The sequence below is a fragment of the Leptonotus elevatus genome, chromosome 2, assembly GCF_054856555.1.
Source record: "Leptonotus elevatus isolate MCC_2025b chromosome 2, RoL_Lele_1.0, whole genome shotgun sequence".
Classification (NCBI taxonomy): domain Eukaryota; kingdom Metazoa; phylum Chordata; class Actinopteri; order Syngnathiformes; family Syngnathidae; genus Leptonotus; species Leptonotus elevatus.
In genome coordinates, this window is record NC_141240.1 from 32,890,236 (window position 1) to 32,907,798 (window position 17,563).

The 17,563-nt window shown below is 44.2% G+C and overlaps 1 protein-coding gene across 2 annotated transcripts in view; it reads right to left on the reverse strand.

The window, feature by feature from the left end:
• Positions 1-453: 453 nt before the first annotated feature.
• Positions 454-17,563, reverse strand: part of brpf1 (bromodomain and PHD finger containing, 1) — an 18,008-nt gene continuing 898 nt past the window's right edge. For both annotated transcript variants that reach the window (XM_086069287.1, XM_086069288.1), the window contains exons 2-16: positions 16,096-16,880; positions 15,574-15,763; positions 13,059-13,346; positions 10,727-11,244; positions 9,326-9,515; positions 9,108-9,239; positions 8,052-8,180; positions 7,487-7,880; positions 5,450-5,761; positions 5,016-5,294; positions 3,714-3,861; positions 3,491-3,624; positions 3,287-3,402; positions 3,069-3,223; positions 454-1,164 (exon numbers count right to left, since the gene is read on the reverse strand). In XM_086069287.1, the coding sequence (XP_085925413.1) occupies positions 981-1,164; positions 3,069-3,223; positions 3,287-3,402; positions 3,491-3,624; positions 3,714-3,861; positions 5,016-5,294; positions 5,450-5,761; positions 7,487-7,880; positions 8,052-8,180; positions 9,108-9,239; positions 9,326-9,515; positions 10,727-11,244; positions 13,059-13,346; positions 15,574-15,763; positions 16,096-16,835 (3,909 nt within the window). In that variant the 5' untranslated portion in view covers positions 16,836-16,880 and the 3' untranslated portion in view covers positions 454-980. The remainder of the gene's footprint in view (positions 1,165-3,068; positions 3,224-3,286; positions 3,403-3,490; positions 3,625-3,713; positions 3,862-5,015; positions 5,295-5,449; positions 5,762-7,486; positions 7,881-8,051; positions 8,181-9,107; positions 9,240-9,325; positions 9,516-10,726; positions 11,245-13,058; positions 13,347-15,573; positions 15,764-16,095; positions 16,881-17,563) is intronic.

The window sequence follows — 17,563 nt, forward strand, 5'->3', positions numbered from 1 at the left end:
AGACGTTATGTCACAAAAAATAATTGAGAACAATTACACATTTTATGTGTTCTCCAAAACGGACAAATACGCCAGTACTCACAATAATCAATACTAGGATATAATTGTTAGTACATCTGCAGTACCTTTCCGAGGTTGGGGGTTTGAATCCAGTCTGTGTGGAGTTTGCATGTTCTTTTGCATGGCTTTTCTCCAGGTATTATAATAATTAAAAAAAAGAATGCATGTATTGAAAGGCTGCTTCCTGAATACTCTTTCAGGTGCTCTTGAGCAAGGCACCCACTGTAAATCCTAACCAAACAAGTTTTTTTTTTTTGCTCTTTGGTTTTGTTTACAAGGTGGCAGCCAGCCGGTGCACCTGCAGAGATGCATGCAATGTTGAACAAAGAGTTGAAGAACAGCTGTAGGACACCAAGGAAGAAGACTGAAGGAAAAAAGAAGAAGACATTTTCAGTTTAGTTTTTTTTATTAAAATTGTATTCTTCTGCGAGGTGTAATCAATATAAAAATTGTAAAGCATTCATCGCGTGACACGGCGACAGTGAGGCCATCGTGCGCCTGCCTCGCTTTGCTCGCCGACCAGACGACCCACATGATGTTACAAAAAGCTTGAAAAGGGGAAGTGTTGGGATTACAAGTGACATCATGATTGTGAGCGACAGATGACATTTTTAAAAAGACCACAGAGTGTCTGGGTTGGGGTTATAAATTAGGTGCAATTCATTTTGTGGCTTGTTTGGTGTCCAAGCGCGGACGTGCTGGGGTGAGGGCCGATCTTGGCGTGGCCTCCTCTTCATACACATTTTGTCTCGTGCATCTCAAAACAACATTTACGTATTTCACATGTCCGATTAAATAAAGTTTGTTGAGCGCAACCCGCGGCAGACGCCGGCTTGCGCATTTCATGACTGGGTGGGGGATAGTGAGACGCGCACATGTGCCACCGCGCTGAACGTGACCCGGCCGTGACCCGGGCGCGCTCAGTCGCTGTCGCTGGTCTCGCTGCTGGGGTCTCCCTGCACTTTGCTGCGGTGCTGCATGGCCCGGTGGTAGGCTACCTGCACCGACTTGCGGATGTTGGACTTGCGGCCCTCCAGCATCTTCTCCTTGTCCAGCTCCTGGTCCACACCTAGCGGCACCAGCTTGGAGCGCGGGAGCCACTGCCTGCAACGCACACATCATAATTACACACATGCAGAGGGAACAAGAAAAGGAACGTCAGCCAAGCTCAATGCGGTTCAACTTGACTTTCCAGTAAGGTGAACATTTGTTCCTGGATGGTGACCTTTTATTTTTTAATTGAATAAACAGATCAAGTTTGTAGCTTTGGCTTTAGTTAGCAATATTAAAGTCTGTATCTGAACTGTTGTGTGTTAACAAATTGTACTCTTTTTTTTTTTTTTTGCTACCAGAAGTGCAGAATTCTGAAATGCGATCTGAAAACAATGCAAGACAGAAAAACATTTCTGCAAATGATTCACATTTTAATATGCCTACGTGCCATTGAATATACTGGCTTACAAATTAATGTTACTCAAGTTCCTTCTCCAAACCAGTTAAAAAAATAAAAAATAAAAATCTGTACCGCTGATTGACTTTGTTCCTAAAAATCATCAATGAGATCTAGCTGTAATCATGAAGGAGCACAACTGGGACAAGATACTTTGCGTGTGATGATTTTGGGAATAGTCATCAGTTAGGATTAGGTTTCTTTTTGCAAGTGGTGTGTGAAAGCGCGACATTTACATGACAAACCCAAGAGCCGCCTCTTCCATACATTAGCCAATCATAATAGGGTGAGGTGATCTGGCCTTAAAATAAAAACCCCGCCCTGGCTCCACCCCTACGAGATGTGCAGCTGCATGGCAGTTGCAGCATACAGGAGGAGAGAAACTGACAAAGGTCAGACAATAATATTGGCAAACACACTCAATAACAGTTGTGCTTATGAGCACAACTGCAATGTAATGTACAAAAGCTAAATGCTGCTTACTGACACAAAAATGCTATTAATTGTCACCAAAATTCAACCTGTGGAAATATCAAAACAATTGCCACAGTATTTTGTATTTCATGGGCATTCAGTGTTCATAAGTTTACATACCCCGAGGATATGACAAACTTCAAGCACAACTGCATATTGTACATTATGCATATATTAACGCTTCCGACGTCAATATAATCCAAAATATTGCAAGTTTCATTCTAACATTCTCAGACTGTGATGATCACATGGCCACATCAATTTTGGTGAGAATCCATCACAGTGGACTGAAGCAGTTGCACGGGTCACTTCTGTAATTAATATATATTTTTTTGTAATTATTTCCTGAAGGAAGAAAATGAAACCTAAGATGGTTAGGAGTGGCAGCAAAATGATGACAAGCAATATTTGGCCACGTCATGTGGCATTTTAGTCCAGAAAACAAGTCCAAAAGGAACAGTGGCGCGTTAATGCACGCAACACATCACAGCCATGACGTGGACTGGAAAAAAATGTCGGCAGCATTTTTGAATCGGCTTCAACCTTTTTTTTTTTTTAAGGGAATCAGACACCATTGGTATGAATGGATAGAATGAAGGAAAAGGAAATGTGAGTTGACTTTCCTTTAACAACTATCAGTTTTTTCCTAACTTGAGTGCAAGACATTTTTCTCAAATCAAATGGTCTTGAATGTCGTTCTTTGGAGACTTTTAGGAGGCATTTGGTGACATGACCTGACAGCAACGCAATGTTACTCATTTAGATGCTGACGCAGGTTTTGACGCCAACCTCAACCACATGACGAGAAACCACATCGGCCGGGTTCCCCCCCTCCTCTTCACTTCACTTCTCTCTCAAAACAGGTTTGGCCCAATTTCTGCGAAACCTTCTTTGATGATTCGCTGCGTTTCCGTTGAAAGCAGGCCACCCAAGCGACACGCGTGTGCCAACTCAGGAAAATGTAAGTTTAGCTGTTCAAATGTCGCGGCTTTGACGCACTGACTCAACTCAAGTTGTCGGAAGGCGGAAAAATGTCAAATGGGGCAACATATTGACCTCATGAAGAAGAATACAAAGCACGAACCAGGTTCTCTTGTTGTCAAAGAAGAGGACCAGGAAGAGGTGCTCGCGTGCTTCCTGGGTCATTTGCTCGCCGAGTTTGAGAACATCCAGCGGGGGGACGGGGATGGGGACGCCGCGGTGGAACACGCCCTCCCGGGGCATTTTGGGGTCAATGATCTGTACACAGTTGTCAGCAAGTTGAAGCCGGCGCGGTCACGGTCAGAAGTGGCGCAGACTCACCAGGGCGGGATACGAAGGGTAGCCTCGGCACTTGGCCCACACCAGGTCCAGCGCCTCCAGCGACGAGTAATCGTCCGACGTCATCCAGCATCCCGACCGTGCCCGGCCGCGTACCACTGACGGCAAAGGGGGCAAAGGTCACAGTCAGCACCGAGCTACCTTGCTCACCTTCGCGTGGCCGACTTTTCCCATTTTGCCACTCACGATGCGAAACGCCCCGGGAGCTTCCGACGGAGTACGACTCGTTTTCCGTGCCCGACGTCTCCTCGCTGCTGTCCTCGTGGAAGGCCGAGCGCGAGAACGACGCTTTTCCTCGGCCCGGCTTGGACGGCGTCGTGCTGTCAAGGTAAGAGGCGACGCGAACGTCACAATTCAGCCTGTGCACCATCACCGCGGGAGCAACCCGTGGCCAGAACGGCCATCTGACCTGGTCCGGTCGGAGGCGGCGCTGCTGCTGCTGCTGGTGGTTGATTCCGAGTCGGAGCTGGAACGCGGAAGGCGCGTGTCGTTTCTGTACACGCGGAAACTCTCCGTCACGGGCTGGTTCCCCCCGACAAATCCGTTACTTGGCAGTCCTGTGTACACAGCACAGACAAACGGGACTAGTAAGAACTTGATTTCAGAACAACATGCTTTGACTAAGAAGGGGATAAAAAAAAAAAAAAAAAAAAAGAGACTTAAGTAGAAATACACAGGCAAACAGTAGAAATGCAGTGAAGTGCAGTGCATGTACCACTAGTGGCAGAGCCGTTGATAGAGTTTGGCCAACTGTTTCAGCAGGGTAACAACATGGCGTCCATGTCATGTGACCAGCAGTTGACCAATCACAGAATAGGGTAACACGATGGCGTCCATATGTCATGTGACCAGCAGTTGCCCAATCACAGCGTGGAATGGTCAACTGCTGGTCACATGACATATGGACGCCATCTTGTTACCCTGCTGAAACGGTTCCAAACTCCATCAACGGCTCTGCTACTAGTGGTACACGACCTCTCTCTAGTGGTATACAAAAAAAAATAATAATAATTATATAGTTAAATGGTGCAGAACAAATTAGTATGTTTGTTTTAAAACAATGCAATTATTATTTATAGGGGAGGCTGAGACAAAAAAATTCTATAAACTATAACATTTTCTATAAAAATATGTTCTATAAACAGTATTTCGTTGGTTATTACATTTGTGGAGTATGAATTAAACAGCAACATCCAGCCGTTTTTATCCATCTCAGGGGCGAGAGGAGAACAACATGGACTGAGCAGGATTGATGAGAGAAGGTTAAAAAATATATAGATATATATATAAAAAGAAAGAGGACCTCACATAGTAACAAGCCTGTAAACTGAGTTCAAAGCTGCTGAATGCAGAAAATTGAATTTCGAATCGCTACTACCACCTGTGGCCGGAAAATTAAACTGCACACACTCTTCTTCACGCACACAACACGCACACGATGTCACATCCGCAGACAGAGGGCGGGAAATTCGCACCCAAATCCAGTCCAAAAACTATTGGCCAGAGTCTTACAGAAGTACCAATTGTCAACAGTGTTAATCTACTAATTAGAAGATGTTTCAATCATAAATGGTCAAACAGGCTATAAAAAAGAAATTTTGGGGCAAAGTGTTACATAGAGCAGCTTTAAACAAGAGATTTAAAATACATTAGTGTGTGTGTAAAAATGATCAAGTACAATTTATCATGTGCGTGCGCGTGTTTCCTGTACCCGGCAGCAGGTCGTCATTGTCGCTGTCAGTGTCGGAGGTGGAGCTGGTGCGGGGGCTGCGGGGACGCTTCCTTTGCCTGCCCGGCGACAGCATGGGCAACTGCGGGGGCCCGATGGGGCTGGGGGCCACCCCTGCCGTGACGTAGCCCGGATCCCGGTTTTTAGGGGGGCGCCCGGGCCTTTTGGGAGGTCCGGCCATTTTGGGGTTCTTCTTGGAGAAGAGCACGGACGTCCGTCGGCCCACCTCTGGAGCCAATGCAGACGACGACACGCTCAGATCTGTCACGAGTTGAGATGTCGTTAATATTTGTCAACTGCGGGTGTGTGAAGCCTTTTGAGACACTTTTCACCTTTCATGTGATTTGCACACAAGCACAATATGAAACCTGCAAAAATAAATACAAGTATTTGCCACCTCCCCCCAAAATACTGACCCTTGCCGCCGAGCTCCTGACTGCTGCTCTCTTCGCCTTCGTCGTGGTGCCCCGCAGAGGACGGGTGATGCGGGAGCAAGCCCCGATCGGCCCCGCCCCCTCCTCCCAGAGAATCCCTGGCCCCGGCCGAGCCGCCTTCTCGCTGGTGCGCCAGCTTCCTTTTGATGACACTGAGCTCCTTGCGGAGAGCTTTGGCTCTGCGGGACTGGCCGATGCTGTGCTTCCCCGAGCTGGCTTCCTCCAGACGCGCCTGCACGTAATGCAGCTGCTCCTCCAGAGGCAGCCGCCGCCTGTTCTCGGGCGCCAGGAGCTCTACGGAGGGATCAGCAAGCATTGAACAAAAACAACGACTCAGCATTTGCCTGAAATTGACAGGTCAACTTCATTTGCCCTTCCCTAAACTTGTCCAACTGCTCAATGTTTCAGTACCTTTTGCACAACCTGCGTTTCTCGTCCAATCACTTTCCAAGGACGTTCCCTTCTATGCCTTTCTGTGAGTCTTCCAGTCTCTGTATTTCTGTTGCAACCTGCTGATCAGGGACGTCCAGTCAAAGAATAATTCAATCAAATTATTTTCCATTTCACTTCTCTGGACTATTCTTTTGTATAAATTTTCATCTCAAATCCAATGTTGTCGTCCATGATTTTATAGTCAAAATTGCGGAACTTGTGTTTTCCTCTTCAAACGGGCTTCGCCTCAGATTGCGCAATCCCTCAAGAGTGTGGGTCAGGGACGATTGTAATTGGGAAGGGCCTCTTTCTTGGTTCAAGTCTTAATTTTTATTAATTTTTTTACAGAGCGGTTTTGTGAATCCATGACTTTTTTTTGACTATTTGATTTGAGGAGCAGCTTTCTAATTTTGTGGAACTTTTTTTTTGCAGGTTAATCCCAGGGATCTGAAGCAAGCCTGTTACTAAACAATAAAAATATGACAATATCATATCAATTGTTTTTGTTTAATATAACCAACAGTTGTTTCTTAAATTCACATTGTGTTTTGCAGCAATCTGTATTTTCATGTCTAGAAGCAAATCTAAATAGATTTTCTTTTAATTCTACTCTAATATAATTTTAACAATATTGTTGTGCATTTATCAAAAGTCAAAATCTAAACTCAAGACTAAATACTTCTCCTGGCTTACGCACAGCGTATGTACAATAATAAATTTTTGGTTTCTGGTTCAGCTTAGCACGTCCAGATACGTGTTGATTTGCCTGCTATTTTGCAGCACAAAGCTGGAAATCGTCGCTGTCCTGTGAAAAACACGTCCATTTTTGTCATTTTTTACATTTATGGGATGAAACTGAATGCAGACATCCCAAAAACAAGACTTAAGTGTTTTTCACAGGACAAGCGCCCAAGATGCTCCACTTGAATACGGTTCAAGTCAGATGACCGGGAAAGCGGACTCCACCACGTAAGCACTTCATTCCGTTGCTAAACGAGCTAACCGTGTCCATCTTAGGTTAGCTTAGCAATTAGCATGGCTTGGAGATATTTCACCACCGCGGAGGCGATGATTACTGAACCTCAGCGCACGGTACTGCTTCTGAGTTTAGTGGCCGCGTCCTGTTTGATGGCGACATACCGTTGATCAATTATTAGTTGACGTCTTAGTCTGAGGTGTCAAAAGTGTTACCAGCTTGATGAAGACGATTGGTTAAAAATGCCAATTCTAACTCAACCTGGGCAATTACCGGTCCATTCGTGGACCAAGCAGCAGCTGTTGCATGTTTCGCAGCTCAGCTCCTTGTTGAAAATTTGTGAAACAGAACAGTTGGACAAGTATATTCAAAGGTTTTCAGAAAGGTCAAATTAAGTTTGACGAAAAACGTTCTTCCTGAAATTTCCCACGAAAAGCAGTTATTCCTCATTTTGTTGTGTGTGGCGTATGCGATGTGGGCAAAGCGACTTCTGATGCACGTGCTTAACGCATTCACTGCCAAAGACGGCTATAAACGTCAAGGATCAATTTTTACCAGGCTGGCAGTGAAAGAGTTAATGGCAACAGCCTTGTTTTTTCTTCTCCGCTCACCATCTTCATTAGACGACAACGGCCAATCTCGTTCTCGTTCTCGTTCTCGTTCTCGCTCTCTTTCCCTTTCCCGTTCCCGTTGGCGCTCCCTCTCCAGTTCCCGTCGAGTGTCGGGACTGGCGTCTCGAGGGAGGTGCATGCCGGTCTCGTAGTCGAAGCCGATCCTGTCCGCTTGCCGCCTGGCGCTTCTGATGACCACTCCGCCCATCTCCCGGAGGCGCAGGGCGGCCCGGTAGAACACCGTGTCCTTGGCGTTGTACTTGAGGCAGTTGTTGACAATGAGACCAAAGTCGCCCTCGAATGCCTCAAAGGTCAGGTAGCGGTGGGATTCCAGAAGGTTCCACATAGTCTGGAAGTCCATGGGAGTGTCAATATGGTCCAGGTAGTCCGGCACCTGCAGCCGCAAATGAGTACCAATGCAAATCCTTTGTTCTTTTATGTACATACTGTATGTTTGTTATTATTTACACAAGATTATAAACACACTAAGTCATGTGATCATGACATTGTTGGGAAATACACAACTTCAATCAGATTGTGTGCGCGTGTGGACATACTGACTGACCTCTGCAAGGGGCACGGGCTCAGTGAAGAAGTTGTTAGTGTCCCTTTCTTGTAACTGTTCCAAGGTACTCCTCAGCAACACCAGGAGGGGAGTCAGCTGCATCTCTAGCGCCATCTGCTGCATTTTAATCTGAAGACAGAAAAAGGTGACATCGCTGCTATTTGACTTGAGCGCTCGAATGTATGTCGGCTACAGTGATGATACTTCAAGGCACAAATGACCATAATTAAGACCCAGGTCAGATTATGTACCTTCTGCCATCTAGTGGAAAAGCAACTCAATGTCCAGCTTGTGACTACAGCCGTCCCTCGCTATATTGCTGTTAACTTTTTGCCGCATCACATTGTAGATTTTTTTTTTTAATCGTATGTATAGTGTGGATTATTTGCTCTATGGTGCCATTTTGCATTGCATTAAAAACGAGCCAGGAGGAAAGAGTACGTAAAACCAATCCAAATCCGCCACCCTGTCATATGCCATGTCTGCCATCTGTCTGTGATGCATCAATCAATCAATCAATCAATCAATCAATCAATCAATCAATCCAAAGAATGTCCAAAATTTGGGAACGTTTCACACTTCAAAAAAATAAGCTAGAGCACAATTTGCCTCTTGCTAAACATAACTAGCTTACGTTAGACAACATTGCTACTAGTTAATTGAATATAGCCTACCGAACCAACGGTAACAAAATACAGTCAACAAATCTACTGACGCCGCAACTCAATATTAAGCAGCGTGGCTAACGTTCAGCCACTTAGCAGCCAGCCAACTCTATATTCTCAGACGCTGATTTCACTTAACAGGCCAGACACACACACAAGGTCAACGTCACAGATACTGCAGTGTAAATTGTGATGGTAACTTCAAGTGGACAAAAATAAAACCTGCACCTCACATGCATATATTTTGGTGTTATATGCATGAAGCTTTAAACGTCGATCTAAAATGACTTTTCAAAATCGCGTGGCTGGCATATATAGAAGAACAAAGGTATATGATTTGTTGTGAATAAATAATAATTTCCTGCGGCACACATGATGAAAAGCGTCTCACCGTCTCCCTCTTGAGCTTTTCTCTCTTGCGGATGAGCTCCACCAGCAGCCTGGCTCTCTCCAAGTCGTGTCTCAGTCGTTGCCATGCCTTCAATTGCTCCTTTAAAACCGTTTGCTTCTCCTCGCAGTCCCTCTGCAACAGCAGAATCCAACGTGAGTGCGGCAACGGGAAAGACGTTTCGAAAGCAACTTTGCCGCTAACAGAAGAGCTCAACGTACCACAGGAAGTTGGGCTGCAGGCGGCGGCGGGACGGGCTCGACGTGTCGTTGGGACTGCAGGTGCGTTTGAAGCCGCCGCAGCAGCGGGACCCCGTTGCGGCTTTGCCTCTTCAGGGTCCAGTAACTGTGAAGCCGTTGCATGAACTGGCTCTTCCTGGGTACTGTTAAGTTGCTAGTGATTTTGCTTAACCTGAATCAAATCAAACGGGAGTTAACTATAGTTAGTTATACTACATGACATGATATTAGTCAACTGGATTCGGTTCAAATTTCAAGATGAACTGAAAACGCCTTTAGGTGAATCTAATTTGACCTTGAGTAACCTCTAACTCGTTCACTCCCAGCCATTTTCAATGAAGCAACCCTCTTCGCTCCCGGCTGTTTCGCTGGATTTTGACTGATTTTGCAAGGCCCACAGAATATTATGTTCTATTGATAGAAAAACATGGAACCCACCAAAAGAAAGATTAGAGTCTCTTCTTCCATCAGGAAAAAAAAGTATATTTCTATCCGTTTCACAGCAATTAGCATTAGAATATATCCAAGTTTCATCATTATTCACAAATCTGTTTAAAACGGGGGAAAATAGATTTTTGCAATATGGCCCTGTTTGAGCTCTTATACTCTGCTGCCACCTGCTGGCCGTTTTTGTAATAACTCACATTGCCTTAAGCCTTCTCCAGTTTAGAGTCTGCATCAAAGCTTTCTGTATGCTCTAGCATAAATAAAACCCCATAAATACGTCTTTGGGACACTGGTAATATAAATATATATATATATATGTCCAACTGTCAAGCATTTGTGTTTGATGCCTGAAGACTTCCTAGGGCCTTCACTTGTGTGCATTCCTGTGACTCTTTCAGTCTCTCTGTTGCAACCTCCCGATGGCACTAAACCCTAATGCACACTTGGCACTCATCTCGAGGTCTCATGAGGAAGAAAACTAAACTAGAAACGAAGCACACGCAACGCAGCAAGCCATCAACTGTCTCAAAAAACTCATCCTCAGCAGGTAGCAACGGTCCTCGGGAGGCTTAAGATCAGTTGGCACCTCCCTTATAAAAATCGTATTTATTTCATCTACCTCGGAGGCGTTTTCTTGCTTCATGATGTCGAAATGTGAAGAGCATGAAGAAGAGGCCCGTTTAAATAGCAAATCTAATGGAACCAAGAAACATAATGGTCAATTCAGGCCTCAACCACCTGCTGGGAATTTTGCCCTTCAGTTCCTTGTTGAAAATCAAGTTGTGCAAAAAGTACCAAAGCCAAATTGAAAATTTAAATGTTTCAAGAAAGGTAAATTAAGTTCCTAATTATGCTGAAATTTCACCCAAAAGCCCAATATCCACAACTTACTGCGAGTAGTGTAGCAGTACGTGTATGTTTTGTGCTGAGCAGTACCTATGAGGGGGTATGCACGGCACCGACACCACCGGGGCAGCAGCTCTTCTCTCAGCCAAGATCTTCCTGGCCCTCTTCATCTTCAATCTGGACTTGGCCTTCGCCCTCTTGGCCCGCTCCGAGCTCCAGCCCCTGGAGTCGTCATCGTGGACGACGGCGGGCTCATCGTCCTCCTCCGGTTCGCCTTCGCTCTGAGACGAGGCGGCGCTGGTGCCGCCGACCCCTCCCAAGGGTGGGGCGGACCCCGGGGGCGTGTGGATGTCGCAGTAGGCCGTCTTGCGGACGCTGAAGGAGGTCCCGTTGGCCCCCGTCTCTCGGACGGGCTCCATTTTCATGTAGAGGCCCGCTTGCTGCGCGCATGTGACGTGGAAGGCCGTGTAGCAGTTGGCCTTGTGACACTGAATGCAGGCGCCGGAGCCGCGCTGCTTGCAGATGTAGCAGGTCAGCTTCCAGCGCGCGGGAGGAATGTGCTCGATGCTGTCGATGGGCTCCAAGAAGACCGTGTTAGCAAAGCACACCTGGCCGCCGGCAAAAAAATAATTTTTTTCAGAGCACATAGCAGCGAGTCAGCGTACAATGTTGGAACTAAGAAAGAAGACAGATACAAAAAACAAACTGTAGCGTACAGACAGGCTAGTTAAACCAAGCTCCTCGCAGCACTATTAGACCATTTGCTTTTCCAACCGTGTGAAAAGAAGAGCCAACGGTAAATAAGTGATGTGGTTACATACTGTAGCATGGCCCAAATATAAGGATGTAAAGATACATAGAAAATCGATTTCATATCGATTTTAACGGCTTAAAATATGCATCGATGTAAAAAATAAAACTATCATTTTGCAACGTTACGCTTTGCGAAGTTTTTCATTGTTTCTCGTCGGACCCATTTTTGGGAGTGGACACGTTTTGCGGGTATCCGGTATTGTTCCCAGTAGCGGCAGGTCTTTGTAGACACCAGTAAAAATTTGGATTAGATTAGATCTATGAAAGTAATCAGTTTAACATTTTAAGTTTCGTAAGTGGTTCCTCGTTTACTTAATGGCGCAAAAATGTAGTCATACAGTCAAAATTATTAGCTTTTTTTTGTTTTTTTTAATAAAGTTACAAACAGTTAATGTTTGTAACAAGGACAAAATGCAGATGTTAAAATAAAACATCTATAGGTTATCAAATCAGTCATTTTGTAAAAGAGGCAGTACAGCTGGAGATTGTCAAATGTCAAACTTGAGGCAAACTCCGTCACTTTGGGTCATTGTATGCCAGTGCTACAATTTGGTTTTGGACTTCTGCTCAAAGCTTTTAGTATGCATAATAAACTTGAGAATACTGTCACAAGTGCAAGGTAGGTTATGTAATATAAAGTTATTATTAGGGCTCCCACACACTATACACAATATCCGCATCCGCTATTTGTCTACCGTTTAAGCAGCGAATTACAAATCAACCCCAATGGGTACTTACTACTAATTGTATTTTCGCTGAAAAACACCCCCCCCCCCCCAAAAAAAAGCCAATTTGATCGTAATGGTAAATGGAGTGCACTTATATAGCACTTAATTCATTCACTGCCATCGAAGAATTTAGGCGTCAAAAATGTATTTAAACTATTTACACTTTTAACAAGAGTATGAAAACCTAGAAAAAAGTTGTTATTGTACATTTAGAACAGTTGTAAAAATTTGTGATTAATCGTGAGTTAACTATTGAAGTAATGTGATTAATTAAAATTAAAAATTTTAATCGCCTGACGACCTAATTCATAATAATCTTTTCTTTTCGTTTTTAAAATCAACTTTTTCAAAAAAATAAAAGATTATTAAAATTAGGGTGTCAGGCGATTACATTTTTTAATTGTAATTAATCAAATTACTTCAATAGTTAACTCACGATTAATCACAAATTTTATATCTGGTCTAAATGTACAATATTTTTGTCATACACTTGTTAAAAAAAGTGGATTATTTTTTTTTAACTAATAGAAATAGTTAAAATGAATTTTGGACGTCTATAGCCGTCAATGGCAATGAATGAGTTAATTATCAACATCATATGTTGTCCTAAGCACTTTACATTGCCTCATATTCACTTTTTCAAAAACAGTTCACAAAGACTGTATTTGTCCGTTGCGCTAACACAGCCGTGTCAACCTACGGAGAGGTTTTATTTCTTGGTTTAAAATAACTGAACTTGAACCTGCAGGATTCCTCACCATAAAATGGCAAAAGAAAAAAAAGGTGTTTTTTTTTCACTTTCGGAAAAGTTTGAAATCCATCCGTGTTCTGCCATACTAACTAGCTAGCGCTAAGCTAACCCGCTAAGCTAAAGCACTGACCTCGGGGATCCAGAGGGCACACACCACGTGAGCCCAGCGCGCGTCGTCCGTCTGTTTGAAGGCTCCTCCCTTGTTGGGGCACAGGGCGCAGTCCACCGCTCGACTGGGCGACTGCAGGCAGCGACGACACAGCCACTGGCCCTCGGGGATGTACGGCACGCCGTAGCACTCCTGGTGGACGGCCAGGTTGCACATGTCGCAAAAGAGGATCACGTTGCTGTTCTGACACTCGCCGTCGTTGCAGATGCAGCACACGGCGTCCTCGTCGATCAGCGTGCTTGGGTCTGCCTGGTGCAAACGACAGGCAGCTAACGTGGGAGCGGATATGACAGGTGCAATAATTCACCCGTACTACACATCTTCATCCAATATCAGTTTTGTTAACTTGAGAATTGGATTGTTGAACTTAAAGTGATCCAAATCCTCTGATTTTAGCTTCTCAACAAGAATTTTTGTGATTTCTGTAATCCTTTCAAGAATGCGTTGGATCAAAAGAAGACATTTGCAAACATCTGCTGACTAAAAACTAATGTATATACATTTTCTACACCGTCAGTTTGAAATTATTAGCGCTGCTTTTCAAAAGAGGGAAGTTTTTTTGGTGTCCGATTTATCGATTAAAGTAATAGAAAAAATACAATGAAAATAATTGCAGCCTAAGTGGCTTGATGGCTAGCTTGACTTCCCTTTGACACGTTTAGGCTTTCTTTATCGTACTTTTGATCAACGTTGTAGCTACGACCAACATCAACACAACGCTATCCCGAACCCATATTCAATCGCCAATTTAGGATGCTAAGAAACCGCTAATTAATTACGCAGTCATTGTATGATACGGCAGACGTCTCAGAAGTAAGTGGCTAGCGACTAAATGTTAGCATTACCAACGAGTGTCTGGCTGAAATTTTGTGTAAGTGAGTTTGACAGCTGATACCTGGTTTAATTATTTTTCAATCTTAAGGACCAAGGCTACTTTGTAAGTCACTCTTCATGTTTAAAGGAAGGGAATGTGCCTTAAATTGCACTTTGAGGTCTTTAAAAAAAAAAAATAATAATAAAATAAAATAAAAGACTTTCCGCATTTATTTTATAAAACACTTTTGTCCATTAAAAACAACAACATTATTCAACTCAAAATGTCAAACATAGCCATTTAGATTTTAGGAACACAACTTTAAGACATTAATGCTTTGTTATTTTACACATGGACCATGTATAAAATAAGAATATTTTTGCCTCATATTTCACTCCTAAAGCGCTATATTATAAATTTTGATTATTTTTTTTTTTACAGGTATTTAATGGGAAAAAGTGTTTTACAAAATAAATGAAGATAAAGTGAGTATTATTTATTTTTGCTGATCCGAAAAACGATTCAATCCGTGGATCAAATTTTGTGATCCGTTACACCACTAGTTGTTACTAATTTTGTCAACTTGAGGGTGCACTGACAACCATTCTGAAATTGAGCAGTTACTCAGTTTTTGCTGCAAAAGTTTTGCACAAATATTTAAGAAATTTTAAATTCCTCTAAATTACAATATATTTTTACAATGTACGTGTAATTATTTACAGAAAAAAAAGAGGAATTATTTTGTCCTGTCATTATTTAGAGCTTATTAGGCAGCAGTCATACTGGCCCGGCCCACTTGAGGTCAAATTGAAATTGAAAACGGCCCCTGAATTAAAATGAGTTTGCCACCCCTGCTCTACATGCACAAGCTACCCTACATAACGTTACCCTCTTCTTATTACTTAAAAAAAAAATTTTTTTTTAGAGAGAGCTCAGTATTCATTCTGTAATCTTACCGATTCGACATGTCACCCTCTTAACTCGTTCACTGCCATTGACGGCTATTGATGTCAAAAATTCATTTGAGCTATTTCTATTAGTTTAACATTTTTTCCACTTTTGTTAACAAGAGTATGAAAACAGAAGAAAAAAAGATTGTACATCTAGAACATCAAATGTATGATTAATCACGAATTAACTATTGAAGTCGTGCAATTAATTACAATTTAAAAAAATTATTGCCTGATGCGATAAAAAAAAAGAGATTATTAAAAATTTAGGAGCGTCAGGCAATAACATTTTTTTATCGTAATTAATTGCATGACTTCACGAGTTAACTCACGATTAATCACAAATTTTATATCTGTTCTAAAAGTACAATAAAAAAAAATTAGGTTTTCATACTCTTTTTAATAAAAAGGTAAAAAAAAATGTAACTAATAGAAATAGTTAAAATGAATATTTGACGATGATTGCCTAAGTCATTTTTATGCAACAAATATTTTTGGAGGTCAAAACCCTCTCATGATACAAATGGTTCAATTGTGTGTGTTTCCTGAAAAAGTGAAAAAATTAATTATTTTAAGAAGGCGTCAAGCTAAGGCAAGCATCAGAGGTCCACTGCCGCACGCCGAGCGACGCGACCTCTGTAAGCAACTGAACAGTGGCAAAAAAAAAGAAAAGAGAAAGGATTTAAGTTGCCAATAGTGGTTGCTGGAGTACCTTGTTGTGGCTTTCAAAGTAGGACTCCTTCTCCAGACGGTCCATGAGGTACTCGAAGACTTCCTGCGGGATGGGCGTGACGCCGTCCATCCGCCGCTTGTCGTTCATGATGTCCAGCCAGATGTAGTCCTCCTCGTCGATGTCGTACTCCACCTCCTCGTCCAGCTCCTCCACAGACTTGTCCATGTACCTGGAGAAAAACACGCGCAATTATTTCACTCGCTCACGCCCAAATAAGGGATTTTTCGTGATCTATCTGTGCCAGGGACAGGACGAATCCTCTTCCTCCAAACTAGGATGGGTCATTTCATCAATATTGTTTTTTTTTTTTAAGCCGGATCTTTGGCCTTAGTAGCCTCCCTTGCCAACCGACACGTACACTGAAGATGCGGCGGTGAATAGCAAGGAGCTCGTTCACTCAAAGTGGAGCATCCCCCCCCCCCCCAATCCAATTAATCTATCTATGCATCCATTATTATCAAAGATTAAAATGCGAACATAAAAAGGAGGTGACTTTCTGACCTGTAATAAGAGGACGGGCGGGGAGGTGCGTCGGGCCTGTCCTGGTCCAGTTCCCGAAAGACGGCCTCAGGAAGTTTGACCGCAGGCCCCGACTGGGCGCCGTGGTGATATGCCGAGCCGTCCTTCTTCTTCTCTTTGCTTTTATGCTTGCCGGACTTGGGCGTGGATTTGCCCCCGTTGGAGGAGGCAACGTCGGGCCGATCCTTGCCGGCGCCGCCCGCCTCGCCGCCTCCGCCGTCACTCCCGTTACACACGCCTCCGGAGTTGGCGCCGGTGACGGACGGCGGGTCGTCCTCAGCATCGCTGTCCTCCTCAGACACCACGTCGATGTTCTCGAAGATGCTGATGCGGTGAACGCGTCCTTGGATCTCCAGCTCCACCATGCGCTGCGCCTGGGCGTACGTCATGGCGTCCCTGCCGGGGGAAAGCGAAGGCTCCGAGCGACCGGGGCTGCGTGGCGTGTTCCCGCCGTGCCCCTGCCCTCCTCCTTGGCCGGCGCCACCGCTGTCGTCCATATCCAGCGAGCCGGCCAGCGAGACGCGAGGCGGACGGCCCTTGCGCTTCTTGTGGGGCGTTGCCTGCGCGGGAGGCGGGTTGTCGTGGTCATAGTGGTACAGGTGGTACTCGATGCCGCTGTAGCTTTTGTAGACCTTCCGGCAAGTCTCAACGGGACACTCGTAAGGCGGCTTGGTGGCCCGCAGGTTGTGGCAGAAGGTCTTCACATCAAAGTCCAGCCCCATGACACCAACGGCCGCGGCCGGCTCGGATGCTGCTCAGCTTCACATCTGAAAACAATGCAGGAGATTTCAAGTTGGTGGCCGTGACGCACTCCACGAACTGCAAGTACAAATTCTGTGCCAGTGAATGTGCTTGAGTAGTGGTTGCCCTAAGTGCTGGGTGACGGGTTTGAATCCTGACCTCTCCATTTTTATCAATTTTTCTATAATTACTTGATGCAAAGTATGTCCTAATGCTGGTCCGCCCTGCTCTGGGGCTTATGGTTAGAATGGTAATGCTGAAGATAGAGCCTATCTTCTGTGGCAAAATAATAATGAAAACTTGGGTCAAAAGACACAGAAGGCGGTAAAGTGAAACAGGACCCACCCCCAGTCCAGCGATTGACCAATCAGAGCCTTTCTCTGCAAAATAACGCTGGCAGGAGAGTTGGTCAGGCAAAATAACCACCGCCGTGTTTTAAACATACTTGGCCAATAAAGATCATTCTGATGTTTAGTGTAGTCAGGGATGATGTTGTAGGTGTAAAGTCGAGAACATCTGGACACAGCTGCGCTTTAATAAATGTTTATTTTCGTCTTATCTTGCTTTATTTCAAGTGTGTAAATAAGCTAACCGAGGTCGATGCATTCCCGCTTAAGAATGTTGCTGTAGCAAGCATGCAGCAAGTGCGCTTTTGTTTTGGAACTCATTTTAATACTTGAACGTATTGAGCAGCTGCGAAAGCTTGACT